Source organism: Bolinopsis microptera, chromosome 11 (assembly GCF_026151205.1).
Source record: "Bolinopsis microptera isolate Bmic1 chromosome 11, MBARI_Bmic_1.0, whole genome shotgun sequence".
NCBI classification, from domain to species: domain Eukaryota; kingdom Metazoa; phylum Ctenophora; class Tentaculata; order Lobata; family Bolinopsidae; genus Bolinopsis; species Bolinopsis microptera.
The window spans coordinates 8,554,978-8,576,999 of NC_087082.1; the positions used below are offsets into that span (position 1 = coordinate 8,554,978).

The 22,022-nt window shown below is 37.5% G+C and overlaps 3 protein-coding genes across 4 annotated transcripts in view; 1 reads left to right on the plus strand and 2 right to left on the minus strand.

Moving 5' to 3' along the window:
* LOC134823029 (coiled-coil domain-containing protein 6-like) lies at positions 1 to 15,163 on the minus strand. Of its 2 annotated transcripts, none has more exons than XM_063834349.1 (9): positions 15,081 to 15,163; positions 14,832 to 14,920; positions 6,540 to 6,680; positions 6,041 to 6,169; positions 4,597 to 4,700; positions 4,021 to 4,217; positions 3,362 to 3,515; positions 1,668 to 1,785; positions 1 to 1,014 (listed from the first exon to the last, which is right to left on the minus strand). In XM_063834349.1, exons 1-9 carry the CDS (start codon positions 15,154 to 15,156, stop codon positions 919 to 921), a joined length of 1,104 nt encoding a protein of 367 aa, XP_063690419.1. In that variant the 5' UTR covers positions 15,157 to 15,163; the 3' UTR covers positions 1 to 918. The 2 variants fall into 2 exon arrangements, with proteins under 2 accessions (XP_063690419.1, XP_063690418.1); XM_063834348.1 differs by having other exon boundaries at positions 3,988 to 4,217.
* Positions 7,267 to 22,022, plus strand: part of LOC134823030 (eukaryotic translation initiation factor 4H-like) — a 27,428-nt gene continuing 12,672 nt past the window's right edge. Inside the window, exon 1 of the mRNA XM_063834350.1 lies at positions 7,267 to 7,307. Within this exon, the coding sequence (XP_063690420.1) occupies positions 7,293 to 7,307 (15 nt within the window). The 5' untranslated portion in view covers positions 7,267 to 7,292. The remainder of the gene's footprint in view (positions 7,308 to 22,022) is intronic.
* Positions 16,059 to 17,322, minus strand: LOC134823031 (nuclear nucleic acid-binding protein C1D-like). The gene is made up of 3 exons (XM_063834351.1): positions 17,077 to 17,322; positions 16,655 to 16,840; positions 16,059 to 16,446 (listed from the first exon to the last, which is right to left on the minus strand). Exons 1-3 carry the CDS (start codon positions 17,284 to 17,286, stop codon positions 16,402 to 16,404), a joined length of 441 nt encoding a protein of 146 aa, XP_063690421.1. The 5' UTR covers positions 17,287 to 17,322; the 3' UTR covers positions 16,059 to 16,401.

The window sequence follows — 22,022 nt, forward strand, 5'->3', positions numbered from 1 at the left end:
TTTTGAAAATGTTTCAAATTACATTGGAAAATACAACGACTGTTCAATTACATATTCGATCGACACATTTTCATTCAGTACTTGCAACATAATTTTAAGCGGTTACCTTGTCCGTAATTTGGTACTATTAACTGCCGTGAATAATCTCCATAGTAGAGATATAACCGTAATATTATAATTATATCTCTTCTTTATTGCTATTATTACACTAATTGATCCTAAAAACCCATATTTAATAAAATGAAATCATCAACACCGACACTAAAATTGAAAAGCCATAACCTCCAAATTTAACATCATTTTCATCAATAAAAATGTACATCACGTGTTTGCACCGGGCAAAGTCTTTTATCACAAATATAGGAGCATCATGCACAAAAAATAAATATAACTTATTCACTTTCAAGTTTGTTCAAATATCAGGCAATTAAAGCGGTTTTGATTTCGGTTTGTGAGTGTAAGGAGAGCTCCCACAGTCTTTTGAAAATGGAGATAGCCGACGACGATTGAGTTTTCAAATACGTACTATAGAATCTAACGATCGAACAACATATGACAAAGTCGTTTTTCTACAGTAATACTTAATAGCTCTTGAGTAGTAGGAGTAAAAATAAACATGATTTACCATGACACTAAAAGATACACACAAGGACTTAGAAGTTCAGAAAGGTAGCTAATATTTCACAGGAAACCGCTTTACTTACTACAGTTTTATTTCTTTAATAATAAATTATTGAGCTCGTTAATAGCGTGAGTAATGATAACTGCCTCAAATCTCAAACATCACACACGTACAACTTTTTAATAATAAACTTAACAACCGAACCAAGCGCCATATCGTCTCCGTAACGTCGGAGATCCCTGATGACGTCAGAGATCTCGCTGATGAAGACACGTGATGAGTCACGTGGTGTCACCTCATCCGGGATTGTTGTTCTGCAGGGACATGGTGCGAGTCCTGCTGTTTCCCGCTGAATCTCTGCTCCCTTCCGACAGGTGTCGCACTCTTGAGAACTGAAACAAATTCTGTTAGAAGTATTGTACTTTTGAGAGGGAACTGCGCTGAATCAAAATATAGGCTCAAATAATTTATTTCAAATCTAAAATCAACATAAACAGTTTAAAGTTAAAGGTCAGAATACAAAATGAACATTTTTTACATCTTCAAAAGATTATATCTGAACGACTAAACGCGATGAAACATCAACTAATAGACTAGATTTAAAAAAAGATAATCAAATTCCACAAAAGTAAACAGTCGCCTCAGCAAAAATAAAACGAGCTGTATGGCATGCCATAAAAGGTCGCATGCGTATGACACACTCACTCATCAATCCATCTGATTCTTAGATCATTTTATTCAATGATAATACTCCTAAAACATGCTTAATTGTAGAATTGTAATATTCAAGGGGTCATTAATTTCCTTCTCTAGATTTCTTTATCAGGATTTCTTAAAACCCCACACTTATAGTTTTTCAGCCATTATCATTGGTGTGTCAACAATAATCCTAACACTGGCTAAAACCATTGCCCTAAAATATGCAAACTATAATTGTGGGGCTTTCTCTATAAACAACGGCCATCCAACGGATTAGTGCAAGACGACGGATCGTGAAATATAGAGACAAAAGAGCGGTTTGGGGGACGAATAGAAAGTTGCTTACATGATGAGGCCGAAGGGCGGGGGAGGGACTGCGGGCCCCCATGGGGACACAGTACGCATTACCGGGAGAAGAGAGAGTCAGCGGGTTGATTCCCTGAGAGAGTTGTTCGTTCATGTGCCTGAAATGATTCCATGTTTAGACAATTATTCGGCTATAAACTCTTATCACACAACTTGCATAACTCAGTGCTAATGCAGCTGAGACAAGCAATGATTTCAATGTGACGATAAGCAAAGTTATTTTAACTGTATGAGGTGTCCATATGATAACAAAACACTCATGACTGCTTGTACGTGGTATTACTGGCAAGAATTCTTGTGAAATGACGACGCAGTGTAGAGACTGCACGTGATAAATTCGATTTAAGATGGTGGTACGTAGTCGAGGGTTTTGAAAACTTCCAATTAGGGGCCCAAGTCGTCGACTATACGTCAGTTAGCGTTAATTTAGTGAATCTTTCGGAAAGCCCGCATGGTTTTAGACGGAAATAAGACTAAACGTGCGCGCGAAGTTTACTTTGCTTTTAATGCAGGCCAAGACAAAATCTGCTAGTACCAAAAGATGCATCAACTGAAAATGTGAGTATCTGCTTGAGGGATGCGCTTCGCAAGTTTTAACAAAAACCGATACAATTGACCAATAGGAAAGCTATAACGATTAAAATAGGTTATTATGTCACCTACATCTAATTCATCACGAGACATTCACAATATCGGCGACACGGTCACTGGTCAGGATCATTTAATAACCGCCACTGCTTATTATGTATTATTTATTACGTTCCCACTCACATGCAATGAGGCGAATATAATTCATAATTATAAATTCACCCTTCAGCTTCCCATTCTGTGTGTATGACATAATCAAGAACGGAAACATTGTACATTCTCAAATCTGAACGTGTCATGCTCCCATCAGTCATGAGAAATTAACACTCTGTCAACTATTCAGCACTGTGAGTGAGGTCTTATGATTTCTGGGCTCGTCGAAATGAAGAGTAAATTCTGGTTCTGAATGTGACAAAAGATGTATGTGGCAGCTGATACGCAAATGTTCACATTATTATATTGTACGCGACCTTAAATAACTAGCCTCTCAATCCACCAAACGCTTTGACACGAAGTTAAAAGTTTGGACCAGCTTATTAAGGCATCATGTAGCCTCCAGGCTCGAAAAACCCCGACAAACCCCGACAAATCCCGACGTGTCGAGATATGTCGTATCATGTCGGGCCCACTGGCTACATGAGGCCTAATAGGGTATTGTTGGTATTAAACAATTTTTAAAAAATTTAAAAAAAAAAAAAAAGAAAAAAAGAAAGAAGAAAAAGACAAGACAAGCCTCATCAACAGCCCGTGACTGCCATTGATCAATCTTCTTTAGGCAACTTCTAATCACTTTTCATCCATTATTAACGAATCCCGACAAACCCCGACAAACCCTGACAAACCCCGACGTGTCGAGATATGTCGTATCATGTCGGGCCCACCGACTACATGATGCCTTTATTATCTTACTTAATTAGTAACGGACTGGAGCTGAATTCCAGGCCTTGATGACAATATCACTACAGACTTAAAACGAACAGCCAGTTTTGGATCAATATATTCCCAACATAATTCCACTCGAGTCGTGGTTAAAGTGAAAGCGAAAGTGAAAGTGAAAGTGAAAGCGAAAGCACACACTAAACTAACCTCTCCTCGTCCATTTCTAGACTGCTATTACTCTCACTAAGGGCTCTGCTGAGCTTCAGTCTCTGTTCACGTTCCCAGTACAGCTGTCTGTTTAACTTGAGGTTCTCCTCTCGTAGTCTGCATTCCTCAGCGCTCATGTTGCTCGCTTCACTGTCTGAGAGGTGTGGGGTAAGGGGGTAGAGTTTATCTCTGGTTCTAGTACAGACAATAATTATATAGTATAACGATTTAGAATATGTTATTATATATGTAGTAATAATAGAGGGCCCTACGGTATTTCCTATCGAAAAGCTAGGAAATCTGAACTCTAAACATAGATTAGTAAACGAATTTTTGACCGTAGAAACGGTTAAAATTGGTCCGGTAATTATTGGATTGATTTTTATTTGTATTTTAATTGGCTGAACCGCCAATTCTAAATCGGTAGTACACTATACATGTGCGTAAAAGTTGAGGAGGATACAATATGTGATATCGAAAGTGAAGTATAATCACTAATTAGTATACACTGAAAATGTAACTATACCCCCACCCACAAATACAGACCACAGGTAAATTACACTTAAAACCATTTCCAGATCAAAAGCCCACGTTACACAGCTCTGCCACTGATTTATGCAAATTACCGTAGCCACCAGAATGCTGGAATGTACCAGTACCTCCTCTAGCTCTGCCGCTGCCGCCGTTGCTGAGCCGGAGCTGGCGGTTAAGTCGCTGCACCTCTGTTTGTAGCTCCTTGACGCGGAGCACTAGGTCGGTGTTGTTTGTTCGCAGGGAGTTGTCCTCCATTAGCGTGGTGGAGTGACAGGGTGACGCTGGGGGCGTGCTGTCTTGACCCATCTTAGCTATCAGCACACTGGGAGTAATGTGGCATTATTTTACGGTGTTTTAAGGAAATATTATTATTATCGAACTTTACACAAATTTGAAGTAGCTAGAAATATAAACATCTGCATCCTAAAGCTCTAAAGATCTGATAAGTCTACAACGGAGGTCGGAGACCGGTAAAACATCTTAAATGCCAATAACTTAAATACTAAAACTTCTTTATCATATTTATTTAAATACTACTACAACTGCTAGTCAGAAAATGTGTGACATTTATGTAAATTAGATAGGATTGTGAACTTAGTGTCTTGAAAATCGTGGATTAACGATTCATTGTACAGTCCTAATACTTCATTTAACGAAAGAGTAATGGAAAAAACGGAAGATTAAGCTAAGGGTGAACTTACCTCTTCTCGTTTTCTAGCTGCTCCATTCTCTTCCAGAGTCTATTTACAAACTGTTCTTGTTCAGCTTCCAGATGGTTCTCTAGATCAATCTTCTCCTTTCTTAGCTGAGCAGGAAGTAATTATGTCATTAAAGCAATTATCAGCGGTAATTGGTAAAAGAGGGCCAATGCATTCTCAGGATAGAAAATTTGTTGTATAATTTGAAATTTCATGATTTCTTACTGATCTGATTTTAAAAGTTAAATTCTTGAATAACGGCCACAACAAATTTAGAGTTTTTATGTTGATAATTCCTTCGCTATGTTAATAATTAAAGGTATTAACGTAATATAAGGTGTTAAAGTAAAAAGACGATTGACCGAAATAAAGCAAAAAAAACTTTTCTTCAAATTAATACAAAAGAGTCCACCATCAAACAGACAATTCTACAGCTCAAAGTAAAATTTAGTAGATAACGTATAATATGACCACTGTAGAAGGACTCTGAAAAAGTGCAGCATTTCACTGGTAACTTAATCCTGGATTACAAGAGGTTATCATTCGAGTTCACTAGTACCTGCATAGTACGTGTGTTCATGCAACATGATATCAGGCTGGAGCCGGTGGTGAAGGGGGCTAGTAGGGGAGAGCTGAGGTGGTGGCATGGGGGCAGAGGGAGGAGAGGGCAGCAGATGGGAAGGGGCGTGTGGAGGGGAGGGCTGATGGCAAATGAGGGAGAGAATGCAGGGGAGGGGCGGGAAGAGGGGGCTTGAGAGGGGATGATTACCCTTACCTTTATATTACCTTGTATATGATCTAACCATTACCAGTATCGTACAGCTTTTCTATTAAGCAGCCTATAATAACCTAGCACAACATTACACATTATATAAAGAGATGGTGGACACAGTGTGATGCTCGGTAACGAGCAGCTCAATTATACTGAGTTTGGTTATCAGAGTCCTGGTGCTACGATACATTGTAGGTGCGCTGTGGTGCTTCCATTTTATAGGTTATCACAGTCCTGGTGCCACGATACATTGTAGGTGCGCTGTGATGCTTCCATCTTATAGGCTATCAGAGTCCTGGTGCTACGATACATTGTAGGTGCGCTGTGGTGCTTCCATCTTATATGCTATCTTCTCACATTTTGAACTTTTGGCATTATGTAACACGGCGAATATTTCAACGTTTCAGACTCGTTCCTTCTTATCGTTATGATAGGAATGATCTAGAGTGAACTGATAAGATGGAATGCAAGAACCCAGTAAATGAAACATTAAGTGTCATTACATGATAAACGATGAGCTGTTAATCAGCTGATTTAGTGCGGGAACGCATTTTGGAGATTATAAAAACTCTAGACTTTTCGAGATCCTAACTAAATCTGCATTATAGCTAAAGACATTAGTTATAACAATTTAGCGATACCCAGGGTTTCCCTCTTAACCCTCCCTATACACACCTCGAGAAGTGCTTCCTGTTTTCTGACAACTTCACTCTCCAGTTTCAGTATTTTCCTCTGAAGATGTTGAACTTGCGACAACTGCTCCGATTCTAATGTCTCTTCAAGCTCACGTTTCTCTTTTCGTAACTGAAGATACAAAGATATCATTAGGTAATAGTTTTCTAAGCTTAGAAAGAAGACCTCACGTAACAAATGAAGTAGCAGCTCAGTAGTGCTAATGAAATGATTTCACAGAGGACTTTATTTAGCAGCTGGCATGTGTGTCGTGCTAACCGCTAACGTTGCACTGCGAGTGTACTTGCACGTGTATGTGCAAAATCAGCGTGCAAAATTAGCGTGCAAAATTAGCGTGCATGTGTGTTTGTGTGTTACTGCACGTGTACTTGTGTGCACGTGCGGAAATGCGTGTGTATGTGTGTGCGTGTGTGTACCTACATGTGTCTGTGCGCACCTGCACGTGTGTGTATGTGTGTGTGTACTGTGTATATGTGTGTACCTGCATGAGTTTCCTAGAGAGGTCGTTAGTAAGACACTCTTCCTCTTGCTCGTAGTCTTTAGCTAGCTGTTCTTTATCTTTCTTTAGTTTGGAGATGGTCTTCATCAGCGTGTTGGAGATAAACTCTTCTTCTTGTTCCGCCTGGAAATAATATTGTGAAAACTTGTTGTGATTGGCTGTTTTTTTGTCGATTAGTTTATTTCTTATAATTCAGAAATAAACTGTATTCAAATTATTATAACCTGTCATGAGACACACTTGTTGACTTATCCATAAACTTAAATTTTTATTAAACAAGAGCTGTTTTCTTAAAAATAACAAAATTATTTTTCATTGAATTTTTGACGTTTTGACAGTATGTACAAAGCAATAGATAAGGTTTTAGTCCACAAAATGATAAACTGACGTAGGAAAAACTAGGACAAACTAGAACCTGTGAACAAACTCATGACTTCATGAGGGTGTCCCGGACCCCAACCACCCACCGGTGCCCAAATAGGCCAAATCACCTTAACATACCCAACACCCAGATTTCAGGTGTTCTACCTGTAGCTAGTGGTCCCCTGAAGGGGGACCACTATACATATATCTCAGAGAATGTATAGTTTAGGCTTACCATTCATATAAAGTTGGTTTCATTCAAAAATATTGATATTTGACCATTTAATGTATGTATTAATGGGCCAAATTCTATCAAATTTGGTGCGTATGCCCAAATACTTTCAACACTACTATATAACAAATAATTTGAGGATGTCGAAAAAGAATGTCAGTCAAGCAAGTTCGCAAGTAATGCAGCACTAATTGGAAAAGGTGTGTGGGGGTGATGCGGGGTGGCCGGGTCGTGTACTCAGAAGACTAGCCATGGACTCCTGAAGCAAGTTGAGTAATTATCATTTTTCTACAATCAGCATCAGCACCGCCATAAACATCATCATTCAAATCCACGTCCACGTGACCCTACCCTGACCCTACTTTTAACCCTGCGAACTTGCTTGGCTACAGTCTGGATATCCTTAAATATTTGTATATATATGATACTGCTGTATGTAGTGTTGAAATGTATGGTGACTACGGTCTGCACTTGAAATAGAAGAGCCTCAATAAAATAGCAGTTATTATAAGTAATGGTTTTGTGAACCACTGCAAATAGCAAATTTACTAAAACGTATTGATATGTAATTACTTTATTGCTCATTTAATGTATGACAAATTCAAATTTAAATTATACTTTAAATTTATACTGATATCTTTGATTGTCATAACTCTAAAAGTATTAACAGATGAATATTAATTTTTTCTAAATGTTTAAAATTGCACTTGAGGTTTAGCTGTGCTTTTATCATTATGCTGTCCTATTCGTGTTAGAGTGAGAAGATTATTTAACCCAAGACAGTTATTCAATGGAAATCTAAAAAGTAAAGATATCCACCTGCAGTCTTGCAAAATCCCTCTCCCCATTTTTTCCCCTGTTATCTGCCTCCCCACACATTTTTTATTAAAAAATTTATATATAATACCCTCAGACTATTTACCCTTTATATGTGTACATTCATTCAGATTTGAGATTCTAACTAATATTTGTGTGGGATTGTTTATTGATAAAGTTGAAAATTTACATTGAATTTGAATTGATAGCCCTTCCTTACCCCAACCCCTCCGATCCTTACCCCAGCCCCTTCCCCCTCATTGCACATTCACTCCATTTTACATCTCATCCAAAACAATTGACGTTTCGATATACTTTATTCATTTTCAATCAACAATCGTACTTAATAACTCATTAACTAGCCTTAAATATACTGGTGATTCCTGCTAAGCTTAACGTGATCACTGATAAATTTATGTTACTCATCTCACTGCCGCCTAGCTTGTTTCAGGTTTACTGGTCTGGTTCGATGGGTCTGACCCTGGCCCCCTCCGCTCACCCCTGTACTCCGCATCCATTATCATCATGAAAAAGACCGACAAGAAACTCGACAGGAGATCGGACCTCTTTAATTCCACGTCTCGAGGGTGCAAGTCAGCTGGATCCACCCCTATTTCGAGCCCAGCTTTAAGCCGAAAAGTCACTAGCAGAATACATAATAGGAACACAGAGCCAGATGCAGATCTAACATCTGATGGAGACTTTGTAGATGTAGAGAGCAACGAACCAGCATCGATCCCAGGAACGCTACTCTCTAAGTGTCCCTGCTTTGTAGAGTCAAAGAACCCTGCAATCTTATGTGTTACTTGTAAGCAGACCTTCCATTCTAACTGTGTTAACCTTGCTGGCCTCACAGCAACTTCTCTAAAGAAGCTCAGCACTTCCTGGAAGTGCCCGGACTGCTTTATCTTTCCTTACACAAGAAGATTGAAGGAGGAGGAAAAATCCAAAGCGTTAACAGAATTCTTTAGCAATATTTCTAAGATATCAAAGTGTAATGAGGAACTCAAAGAAAGTACAACAACCATAGAGTTCTTCAACGAGCATATCAAACACCTCATACTCAAGGATCAGGACAGTTTCAAAGAACACTCCAAAAGAACAGAACGATTAGTGACTGGAATTGAAGATATCACTGAAGACATAGCTTCTATCAAGGGTGTACTTACGAAAGTAAAGGAGAGTGGCTCAGCTCTTGAGACAACCAGCAACTCTCTCAAACAGGAGATTGATGGCCTGAAGGACTCTCTCAAAAATATACCTATGACAGAGCAACCTCCGACTAACAGCAGTACTTTCGATCATGTTGACAACCTGATGACCCAGATCAAAGTGCAATTGGAAAAGATCAATGATCATGTATGTCCCTCAACGTCCACACAGAACTTTGATGAAGGTGAACTACCTTACAATGAATCTATCCTTATGACCCCTAACACTACTTCTCCTCACTTTGCTGCATCTCAAATTCCTGAAGGCCCTGCATGTGACCCTTATCTAACTTATCAGGAAGATATAGTGCCTGTTGAGCTTCACAGCAAACTTATAAAGCTGCTGGAGGACAATAGTGCGGATTTTTCTTCGGTTGGTGGCAGCAGGGATGTTGTCTACTTTGGTGAACATGGATACTGGTACACAGGAGCCTATCATCAGGCAAAGGAAACTCCACCGGAGATACAAGATCTTTTGGACTGTGTGCGTCCCTCTCTCCCCAATAGGAAGAGCTGGCTGAACTCTTGCCTTGTTACAAGATATACAGGCAATAGTAGCCATATCCCCCAACACTGCGACAATGAGGTTCTTATTGACCCAGAATCGATAATAGTCACTGTGTCCCTTGGTGAAGAACGCACAATAAAGTTCACACATAAGTCGACTGAAAAGTCCTTAAAGCTCAAAGATGGAAGTGTATACGTGATGTCCAGAATGTCCCAGGAAATCTGGAATCATGGTATTGAACCCCTCGCTAATGAAGAAGATGGCGAGGAATCTGAAGAGAAAACTTCTGTGAGGTACAGCTTTACCTTTAGGCATATTGCGCCTTTCTACAAAAATAGCACAGTGTTAATTGGAGACTCAAACACTAAGTACATTAAATTTGGTAAAGATGTTGGAACTCTAGGAAAATGGGTTCCCGGTAAGCGAATGTGGGCTGCTAAAATCGACGATATTCCTGCTCCCAAAGACATAGGCCCCTTTCGGAACATTGTTATACATACGGGAATCAATGATATTCGAGATGATTCCAACAGACCATCCACTAGAACACTTATTGCTAAGCTTAAGAAGAAATGTTGTGAAATTCAGCAATTTTATCCTAATAGTAAAGTTCATATTAGTTTACTCTTGCCCACCAAATCACAGTTTGTTAACTCACGTATAGGGGAGTTAAACAGTTTAATTGTCGACATGGTTTATAATAGGAAAAACATGTTTATTATAGATAACTCTGTACTAGGTTCTGTTAACGGATGTATGCCCTCTAAGTATGGTAGATTCTCACGTGATGGCACACCATTGGTCAATGATGTTGTTCATCTCGGGAGAGAAGGCCTGAAAATATTTTGTATGAACATAAAACGGTGTATTGTACAACGTGGTGGAAGTCAGTCCACGGAAAGATTTAAAGGTGGAAATGGTGACTATAGGAGTGCCCTAAGTAGGGGTAGTAGGGGTGATATCTTACCGATATGACCTCAATAAACTTCAATATTACAAGAGAGAGATGTCCAGGTTGTGATAGCAATGTACTAAGCCATCATAAAATCATAATATGTGAGAGTTGCGATACAATATATCATGCCAAATGTTCTGAACAGAGTTTTAAATTTGATCATGTTAAACAAATGTGGCACTGCAGTCAGTGTTACGCCTTCAAATCCCAAAGGTACAATCCTTTTAACTCAATTATTTATGACAAATATGATCCCAACACTGTAGAAAGAGACGAGGATATGGAGACTATTTCAAACATTCTAAAAGACTGTAGGTATTATAACATGACAAATTTCAACCGGCTGTCAAAAAACATACTTAACCATAACAAGCCGTTTATATCTATTGTGTTTAACAACATTGATGGGAACGCATCTAACTTTGACAGCTTTATTACTGATATGAGTCAATATGATGAGAAATTTGCAGTTATTGCGCTAGCTGAAACAAACATTAATGAGGAAAATAAAGATCTATACAAAATTGATGGTTACAGCAGTGAGTACAACTCTAAAACTGATGGGAAAAAGAAAGGTAGTGGCCTTGGTATATATATTGACAATCAGTACCAATACAGCCGAATCGAAAAGTTATGTAAATGCTCTGACAATCTTGAAACACTTTTCGTTGAGATCACTAACACAGAGGTTCCACAGATTGCTGGTGTTGTTTACAGGCCCCCTAGTGGTGATATTCAAGATGCACTTGCTGAGCTTGATGTGTTGATGAAATTTCTACCGTCTAATAACGTAGCCTTGACAGGTGACTTCAATGTTGATCTTTTGGCCCAGGGACGAAACATAGCTGAATTTGAACAAACTATCTACAGTAACAATTTAATCCCTTTGATATCGATTGCCACCCATGCCAAGCCGGGTTGCAATGAAAGCTTAATTGATAATATTTTAGTGAACTCTACTGAGCGTGTGTTAGGATCTGGAATTCTTGAATCCAAGATTTCCCATCATAACCCCATCTTCTGTTTCATATCGTGTAATATTAAAGAGAGTTCAAATACTGCCAAACTTAAACCTAAGTATGATTACTGTGAGTCTAATATAGAAAGTTTCCTTAATGATATTGGAAAGGATATCTACCAATCGAACTTTTCGTATGATGAGGAAGGTTTTGAAAAATTTGTCAAAACTGTCCACGAAAAAATCGAACTGAATTTCAAAGTGGACTGTACTGCTGGTTTTCAATCAAAACGCAATAGATTGATGAATCCATGGATCACTTCTGCGTTAATTAAATCTGTGTTTACTAAAGGCTTTCACTACAAGCGATGGAAGGCTTCGTGTACCAAAATCAACCCATTAGGTGAGGAAACTTTATATCTTAAGTATAAGGAGTATCGTTCTATCTTAAACAAAGCTATAAAATCTGCGAAAAAAGCCCACTATGGGAAAAAATTTGAACTTGCTAAAGGAAATATTAAAAAAACCTGGGAATTGATCAACGAACTCAGGGGTAAATCTAAAAAAGATATAAAAGCATCATTCTTAATTGATGGTAGAATTGTAACTGAACGCCGTGAGATTGCCAACGGATTTAACATCTACTTCTCGTCTATTGCTCGTAATCTTAATTCAAAAGTTCAATCTTCTGTACCATCTCGTACGGTAACTGATGGCAATTTCAATAAAACGAAGTTTAAACAATACCTCAAGGGCAGAGAAAGAATAGTGAACTCTTTTTTTCTCAGCCCCTGTGACGAGGAAGAGATAAGTAAAATTATTGGTAGCCTTGAAAATGGGAAGGCAAGTGATATCTCTGTTAAAGTCTTGAAAAAGAGTGTAAATTATCTGTCTGGTCATATCTCTAGATTCTTTAATTGGTTCTTGGACAATGGGGTCTTTCCAAACAAGCTTAAAACGGGCTCTATTACACCAATTTATAAAAAAGGAGACTCACGATGCCTTGATAACTATCGACCTGTTTCTACATTACCGATATTTGGCAAAATACTTGAAAAAATAATTTATAATAGGTTATATAATTACCTCAGTGCTATGAACGTGATTTATGATCGACAATTTGGTTTTAGAAAACAACACTCAACATCTCATGCCGTAAACTATTCTGTCAATAAAATACTTAATGAGATTGAACAGAAAAATCATGTAATTGGAATATTTATTGATCTAAGTAAAGCATTTGACACAATTGAGCACGATAAACTCCTGCATAAACTTGAACACTATGGAGTAAGAGGTATTGCACTAAAAACTCTTGCTAGCTATCTAACAAACCGTAGCCAAGTAACTTCTTTTCAAACTGAAAAATCGGACAAGTGTTCAGTTGAGTATGGTGTACCCCAGGGGTCAGTGTTAGGACCTCTACTATTTCTGATTTATATAAATGATATTGTGAGCTCCTCAAGTTTGGCAGAATTCGTCCTGTTTGCTGATGATACAAATATTTTTGTGATAGGTCGTTCAGCACAGGAAGCTTTTGAAAAAGCTAATCATGTAATGAAACAGGTCAGTAACTATATGGAGTCTAACAAGTTACATATAAATGCAGGGAAAAGTTGTTTTATGCATTTTCAGCCAGGTTTGTCAAGAGCAACACAGACCTGTGCTAGAACACGGCCCTTTAACAGGAATCTAACGATTTCAATAGATGGCAAAAAGCTAGAAAAAGTTCAATGTACAAAATTTCTTGGGGTGATAATAGACGAACAGCTATGTTGGGAACCACATCTTAATCATTTATCTTTAAAGCTGAACTCCAGTATTGTATCGATTAAGAGAATTTGCAAATTCATTCCCAAATCTGAATATTTGAAACTATACAATGCTCTTTTTATGTCACATCTTAGCTATTGTATAAGTTGCTGGGGTGGGATCCCTAAACATAAGCTGAATAAAATCTTTGCTATTCAAAAACGATGTATACGACTGCTATTTGGTAACATTCCCAATTTTGATCATAAAGAATACTACTTAACCTGTGCACGTTCAAGAACTTATAACGAACATATGGCTAAAAAGAACTACTGTCTTGAACACACTAAACCGCTATTCACTGAGCAGAAAATTATGAACCTGGAGAATCTGCACATGTACCATACATTTATGGAGCTATTCAAAATTCTTAAATTTGATGTCCCCCAGTCGATTAAAGATCTTTTCAAGTTCTGTCCTAGAAATGAAAAACTTCGTCTGATTGTCCCATTACTGAGGTTAGATATCTCCCAACAGAACTTTTTGTACACCACTACAAAAATATGGAATGATCTCATCCCCTATGTATTCGAAATATGTGATGCTAATGTAGATGGGATAATAATCCCGGGGTCTTCCAAAAATTCAGACTTATCAGCCTCGTCAGGTATTATTAAATCTAACCTTAAAAAGCACTTGCTATCCCTCCAAAATCGAGGTGACCCTAATATATGGTAACTAATCTATATTATATCTCAAATTCTACATCTGGTACGGCTCTGCACACATGATATCTCTCTCTGCCATGAAACATGGCTAACCTTTCAAACTATGATTTAAAACATAAACCTAAACTAAAACTCAACTGGGCTCTCCTATGTCACCAAACTAGACCAATAAGCAATTTTAGCTTAGATAATTATATTTTTCTATATTTGTATAATAAGTATTATATTGACGTAGTGGATGGTTGAGGGGGTTTCAAGCACAGGTCACTCTCAAATCCTAAAGATAAGCAGTGGCCTTCGGCACTTGAAACCTCTTCAAACCTCCCCTGATTTATTTATTATTGATATTGTTTGATTGTGCCGTAAAAATAAATATTTGTTTTATTAAAATATTTGTTTTATTAAAATATGGGCATATGGCTTTTGGCTTAAATAACTCAGTCATTTTTTGTCCAATGCTCCAATGGAAAACTGTCTGGATGAAAATCCATATACGAGTTCAGGGGACCACTATACTAGCTACAAGTAGACCACCTGAAATCTGGGTTTTGGGCATGTTAAGGTGATTTTGCCTAATTGGGCACAAATATGGACGCGGCTGCACCGTAGGCACCGGTGGGCGGTTGGCGTCCGGGACCCCCTCAAAAGTTTGGTCACAGGTCCTAGTTTGTTGGTCAACTGCTATGTCAGAATCAAGTTTCACAAAAATTTCATGCTACTTAAAACGTAGTGTAAACAGCTAAATTAATACCTGGGCCTGAATATCAACAGAAGCACGTTTAAGTTGTTCCACTTGACATTCCAGACCTTTGACTTTCATTTTTAACATACTGTTATCCACTGAAATAAACGGAACAACGTGAGTTTAGATAAACATTAATGGCCATGACATTGTTATTATTTGTGACCGGATAAAAATACTGAATGTTTATATTTTCTAGTTAAAACAGCAAATCAGAGCTTTGATCAATTCTTATCTGTCTTTTCTTAAGTTACTCACCCTGTAACATAGTGCTCTCCCCTTTCAAGGTCTCATATCTCGCTAACAGATCCCCGCTCTCTGAATCTGATTCCATTCTAGCTGAGATTGCGATTATAAATATAATAATAATAAATTAAAATTTAATAACACCGCTATTAAGATAAAACTTATACTCAGCAGTGTTTAAAATATAATGATACAACTTTTAAAATGTTTTATGAATGAACAGTGAACACTATGTTAGTCAAGAATTCGGGTTAAAAACGAAATAATTTTCCGAAAAACTAATTACAACTACAAATATTCTAGAAGGATTTAAGGATATTAAAATATTAAGATCAATTTTTAACAAGGGTAAAAAACCATTGAGTTATCATTATAACACCTGATAAAAATATGTCAACGTCAAAGTGCATGTGCGATCAAATTTATACATAATTATATGGTTTATTAGTGCGTGCAATGTGGTATAATTCCATGATCAGTGGTCACTGTAAAAGAGGGTGTAGACTATTGTAATAACTAATATTGCGAACAATTTAAAAACTTAGACCAATAAAATCGAGTAGCGAGTTAGTTAAAACTAAAATATATTCGCATTTCAACTCTGCAATTTTAATGACGAAAAATGTGACACTGTTTATTATACCTCATCACTCATCAGTTATTATACGTGAGTTGTTGATAGATGAATAAATTAATTATGTATCTATTACAGTGAGTCTAAAACAAAGTGATAAAATTTAATAAATTAAACGATTTCTTGTATTGTATGTGACTTTTTGTTTCATTCTTGAAGATCGATCGAACTTTATCATTGATAAAAAATGTGAACCTTATGCTTGTGGCCTTATGGCCTTTAATTGGATTTGACAGTATATTTTGGTTATATATTGGTTGCCGAACATAACGAACGCAAACGGTCCCGGTCCTATTAGTGCAGAAATGAACTAAAACGCTTAATCAATTCCATAAAACGCAAGTTAAACCCAGTGCAATGAATAGTATAATCTGAAATTACCAAAAATAAATAAACATCAAAAGATGGTTAAGCCTAAAACGATGAACAGAATTGCAATAGAAATAAAAACCCTTTAAAAACAGCATTTTTCATAGTTATCTATTTACGATAGAACTTTGACCGAGTTTAATACATACAAATATAATGCCATCGGTTAATATCTGTTACAATATTGTATTTAATCATTGTTCATTATCTCGGGTCTCCAGTTTCTGTTTTACTGATTTTAAGCAAATTCAAACTAAATACTGCCAGTCCTGTTCAGGACGTAATATCCAGCAGCAGATCTGTCAGATTGTTTACAAAGATACTTGATCATCAGGTTTCATCAACTTTTCGTTTCTTTGGTAACTTATCTTCTTCCTGTACAAAATGTATCACAAATAACTCCCATTATTAAGTGATAAAGTACTCATAATTAAGCTTCTTTATCTTATCATCTAATTATAATTGACATGTCACCTTATCGCAATTTTAAATTGATATCTACCAAACTTTTCAGAATCCAATAATATAACCCAGACAGGTACCGAAACCAAATATTAAAGTTAACGGGACTTTAAAGGCAAACCTGGCCGATGCCACGCTTGATGAACCGAGCAGCAGCATATTTATCTACAGTCTGATTAACAGGCACATTGTTCCCAGTGGGTGGCCTGACACCTTTAAGAGCACTTTCAAGCAACTTCACTTTCCTCATGTACATCTGTATCCTCTCCATTTCCTTCTTCAGAGGATGCTGCTCTAATTTAGCTCCCTGGGTTAAAGGATGTGATCGAACAACTCGATTTTAAGTGACTAAAAAACTTTCTTCTGTTATTACAGATCATACTTTCAATATTTCAATATCTAAATATTTCAGTCAGCTTGAAGTGCAATTACTTGAATCAAGCGCAAGCATAATTTTGAGCATTCCATGGTTGACAGTAGTTCTAGTAGATCTGAAAATGTTCACTAAGGTACCTTACAATATTACATAATGTTGGGTTTTACCTGAGTAGTCAAAAAAGACCAATACAACGAGTTCACTGTATATGCTGTGACAAGCTCTGACTTAGCTTGCTCAATAGGAGATAACAGATCATACATCTCGTCTAGTGGTGTATCAAGGTAGGGATCAAGGAGCTGTTCAACTGACTTCAGAGAGTTGTGGAAGTCGTGGAAAGTTCCAACCATTTCGTCTGGGAGTGCATCATCAGACATATCTAATGCTAACCCTGCTACAGTGAATTATTGTTACTTTTAAAAATTTAAGAGGATGTTCAGTGTCTGAAAACTTATTATCTTGTTTAAAGTAGAAGCATTTCAAAAGTGAAGCTTGTGAAGAAATTTGTCCCCATGGCGTCTTCAGCCATGATCCCTGTTTCCCTTTCCAATTTCCACTATCATCAATCATCATGCCAGTGTTGGCATGATGATGATAGTTCTGTAGCATTAACATTTGTTAAGCTTCTAAAGGAGTGGTGGACCAACCTATGTGGAAAAAAAACCCTGCCGTGATCATTATCCCAAGCCTTCCAAATCGATTCTTTTAGTTAAAGAGGAATACATTAAAACATATTATGCAACTCTTTTTTAAGACATGCATTTCAGCATGGAAACAACTAGGCTGGATTGGGTTCCTCTGATATTATTTAATACATGAATGTTTTCATTAATGAACCGACTCTGAAACCTGATTGGATGGAGTTACTTCAACATATTTGGGCCTTGCTCTTGCACAATCATGAATCGACTACACTCTAAGAGCTGATTGGAGATTACACCTAAACGTTCCAACGAACTCAAAGAAGCACTAAGCAATTGTGTCCACTAGCTTGCTACTGTAACGCGAGAGTACAGAGTAACGACAGAGGTTAGGTCACATTAAGTATTAATCATCCTGAAAGGACAGGTATATTAGTATAAATATAATCTTAGAACATTCTCCCCGGCTGAAAAATCAGATCACACCTTATATAGTTTATTAAAATTAATTAAATCTCTCATGACATCACAAAATCCATAAAACAGGGATATAAAATTAACAGGAAATTCATAAAACGGTAATAAAAATTCATAAAAACAGGGATACAAATTCAAACGCACAAGAATCGTCTCCGCGCAGCTCTATCATAAAATAGATCACCAATGTTTATTAGACATCTTCATGATAAAACCAAGTTCTCGTGCGTTACGTAAAAGTAATCAGATTGCTACAAAAGTGTGACGGCACAACGTGCACACGCATAAATATAATTTTAGGTTTTAAAACTGCCAATAATAAAAATGTCTCATCAATAATGAAATAATCTAGGCTTTAAAACTGCCAATAATAAAAAATGTCTCCTCAAAAATGAAATAGTCTCAAAATCATGCAGTGATCAAACACGATCCAATGTCTAACCAGCCTGGAAGCGGTCAGGAGGACGAGATTCCCTAGCTGAACGGCAAGGGAGGGGCTCAGGCCGTTCGGAGAGATGACTTGAGGTTCAGGGATGCAGGAGGAGGTTGGAGGGTTAGAGGGAGCAGGTGTAGAGGGAGCGACCGTAGCAGAGGCACTGGCGGTATTTTTCTGGGGCACTGGCGGTATTTCTCTTACAGCAGATCATGTGGAGTTTTTGGCATTAGATTCGCTGACTGGTAGACGTGCCAAGTCCCTCAACGAAACAGTGTCCTCACGGCCCCCTGGGTACCTGACTCTAGCATTTGCGGGGTTGACTGAGACAAGGTCGACCTAGTCACATAATGGGTCATACTGAGACCTTCGAACATGCCTCTTGGCCAGCACCTTCTTTTGAGTCAATAGCCATGAGGGGACTGGTTTACCGGAAGCGGATCGCCTTTAGAAGGAGAAAAGGCATTCATGGGGAGTCTGGTTAGTGGCCGTACAGAGCGGAGTCCTTTGAGCATGAAGTACCTCGGGTAGGACTATCTCCCAATGGGTCAGAGGGAGCTTTTTACTTGATAGAGCTAGCTGAATAGCCTTCCATATGACGCCATTGTATCGTTCAACCTGGCTGTTTCCACAGGGGTTGTACTTCGAACTATGACTAAACCCTATCCTGTGATCTAGGAAGAATTTACGGAGCTCACTGCTTATCAAGGAGGGGCCAAAGGGGAACCTGCTATACTCATCTATGATGACCAGCATATACTTATTCTTCGTACTCGATGGCAGGGGTCCCTTGAAATCAATACTAATTCGGTCCAGGGGTTTTGTTGCTTCTATTAGCGGGGGGTTAAGAGGTCTAATGAACTTTGGCTTAATCCTAGCACAGTCCCCACAATCGGCAGTTACTTTCTTGACTTGATCGATGGAGAAAGAAATGTTTCTGACCCTAACAAAGTGATATAACCTGGCCACACCGGGATGACAGAGATTTTCATGAATATCAACCAGGTCAGGGTAACCGTAAGCGAGGGCTGAACAGTAGGCTCGCGAAAGGCAGTCAGCTGTGACGTTTTCGGGCACGGGCCGATACTTGATATCAAAGTCCTGTGTTGAGAGCTCGATCCTCCAGCGCTGTATCTTATTGTTTTTGATCTTCCCGTGGGTCTGATGACTAAAAGAAAGAGATAGCCTGTTGATCGGTGATGAGAGTGAATTTTATCTGAAAACTGGCCACGGGCCTAAATATTACATGTCAATCAATTACAATTCATTAACATTACCAATATTTAAAACTGATAGCGGTCAGGGGTGAGAGAGGGAGACGGCAATCGTATACATTGCCAGTCAGTGTAACATCGTTTAACTTGATACCTGCCACCATGGACTATGCATGTTTCTAGACACTATCCTTTTGATATTGAGATATTGGTATCTCAGATCACGTGTACATCGTTCCTTTTTTCTGACACAGTAATTTATTGACACTCACAGCTATAATTTTAATCATTGAATCAGTTTTTTAACTGTGCTCTGCGTAATGCATCACATGAATCAGTTTTTTAATCTATTAACTTATTACACATTTGTGCTCTGCTTTAGCATCACTTGACTATTTTTTTATAAATTGTTTGTTCAGGCCATGACCTTATAGTCAGCCAATTGGCCATTGCTATAATATGTGTATATTGTTTGAATATTCTTTCTTCTTGTGAAAAAAAAAAAAAAATAATATATATATATATATATTTAAAACTATCGAAAATATTCAAAAAAGTATTCTCTAGCCAAAGGGCTCACTATTTAAATCTAAATCTTCAATATTGTCTGGTTTATATCGCAACTTGGGCCCTCTGTCCCCCCTTAGTGTGAATTTTATTAGAGCTTGCAGTCTTGTTGTGACCAAAATTCTACACTAAAACATTCTTTAGTTTATATTGTGTAGTTCAAGGATATAAATTTTTTATTTTTTTGTAAAATTATTCAAACAATATACACATAATATAGCAATGACCCTATATAAAATCTACCCTTTAAGAATTAAAAAAGTTTCCTAAACAATCAAAAATTACCCTTGGCCTTGTGGCTCCAAGTTAAGATCTAGACTGTTTATATCAACAATGTTTTTTCTTGCACCTCTGTCTCCACGGAGAGAAATCACTGTTGTTCTTAGGATTTCAAAGCGAAGGCGCTTTCTAATGTATCCTACATCATCCGAGGATATAAAATGAGGCTTCAAGCTAGGTGGATATTGGAGAGCTGGCGAAAGATTATGGCCTTTGTATCAATGGTTATAATCAAACATGCCTTTACTTTTAATAATGTATTAAAACATGCTTGATCATAAATTTACTTTCAGAATGCAGCGAAATTCTTTTAATTGAGTTGCGGCAATGACGTTTAAACATTGTGCATTAAAAATTATAAACGAATAATTACCCAATAACATATTAATGCATGAAGCAATTTTACAAATACCGCGGGAAACAAAACGCAATTTTTCGTGCCGCATGTCGGTAAATTTGACATTACATTTGTTAAACAGCGCAGCCAGTACAATTTACAAATTTTTAAAGAAAAAACACTTTTTAAGCGGCATGCGCGGCTTTTGTAAGTCACAAGTTTTGTATCAACATCTGAACCATAAAATCAGTTAAAGCTGTGTAAGTTTTGAATATCGTAATTTAATGTTCAAACTAATTTGTTTCATAAATTATAAATTAGTGATTAGACTATACGTAAATGTTTTTAATGTTTCCGTGATTTAAATATTTATATTATAATACCTATGCAACTATTATTTTAGGTGCGCCGAGTATATTTCAGTTGTGCGTTGCCAAGTATGTATAGGGATTGGCGTGTCGGGTAAATTTACGAGCCGCGCATAATTTTACAGGTTTTTCGTACTTTTAAAATTGAGCACCGGCCAAACTAGAATTTGTATGATTTTAACAAGGATTAATTGATCGTCGTATTGGGGGCCGGCTACCGGCTTATTTTGGCTGCTTCATGCATGTATGTTGCCTGTTTTCAATACTGTTTTCTTGTCTCAGTGAAGACCTTGTGATATTTTGACTGACATCGGTCTCCATCTCGATCTTAAATTTTTTGTCTTTACAACCTCAATCCATTACAATTGTTCGATTGATCGGGGAACCCTCAACGGAGAGTTAAACGAAAAACAGTCATGAAAAAGTAACTTGGATGTTTTTCAGTGTACAGTATTAACATTATAACCTCACGTGTCTGAGTCTTTTTTCTTGAAATTGTTGTTTTCTTGAACAATCCAGCTATCGGGTACAGAGTCATCACTCATCATGCATGTCCCGTTGTGAATGTATTAATATACAATGAAGTCCTTCATCTTATTATGTTTTCATACGATACAATTTCAAATTTGTCAATTTGTCAACTTACAAAAATGAGAAATTTGGGTATAAGTGGTAACACTTTAGATATTGTGAAAGACTTTTTATCTGGAAGAAGATTTAAAACATTTGTTGGTGGAGCATATTCCTACCTTCGTGATGTTTTATCAGGCGTCCCACAAGGGTCTGTTTTAGGTCCT

Coding starts and splice junctions, on each gene's coding strand:
- LOC134823029 (XM_063834348.1), bottom strand. CDS start 15,156: ATGGAATCAGATTCAGAGAGCGGGGATCTGTTAGCGAGATATGAGACC. Junction 14,921..15,080: donor GGAGAGCACTATGTTACAGG/GTGAGTAACTTA, acceptor CGTTTATTTCAG/TGGATAACAGTATGTTAAAA. Junction 4,218..4,596: donor CAGCTAGAAAACGAGAAGAG/GTAAGTTCACCC, acceptor CATTACTCCCAG/TGTGCTGATAGCTAAGATGG.
- LOC134823031 (XM_063834351.1), bottom strand. CDS start 17,286: ATGTCTGATGATGCACTCCCAGACGAAATGGTTGGAACTTTCCACGAC. Junction 16,841..17,076: donor GGTCTTTTTTGACTACTCAG/GTAAAACCCAAC, acceptor CCTTTAACCCAG/GGAGCTAAATTAGAGCAGCA. Junction 16,447..16,654: donor TCAAGCGTGGCATCGGCCAG/GTTTGCCTTTAA, acceptor CATTTTGTACAG/GAAGAAGATAAGTTACCAAA.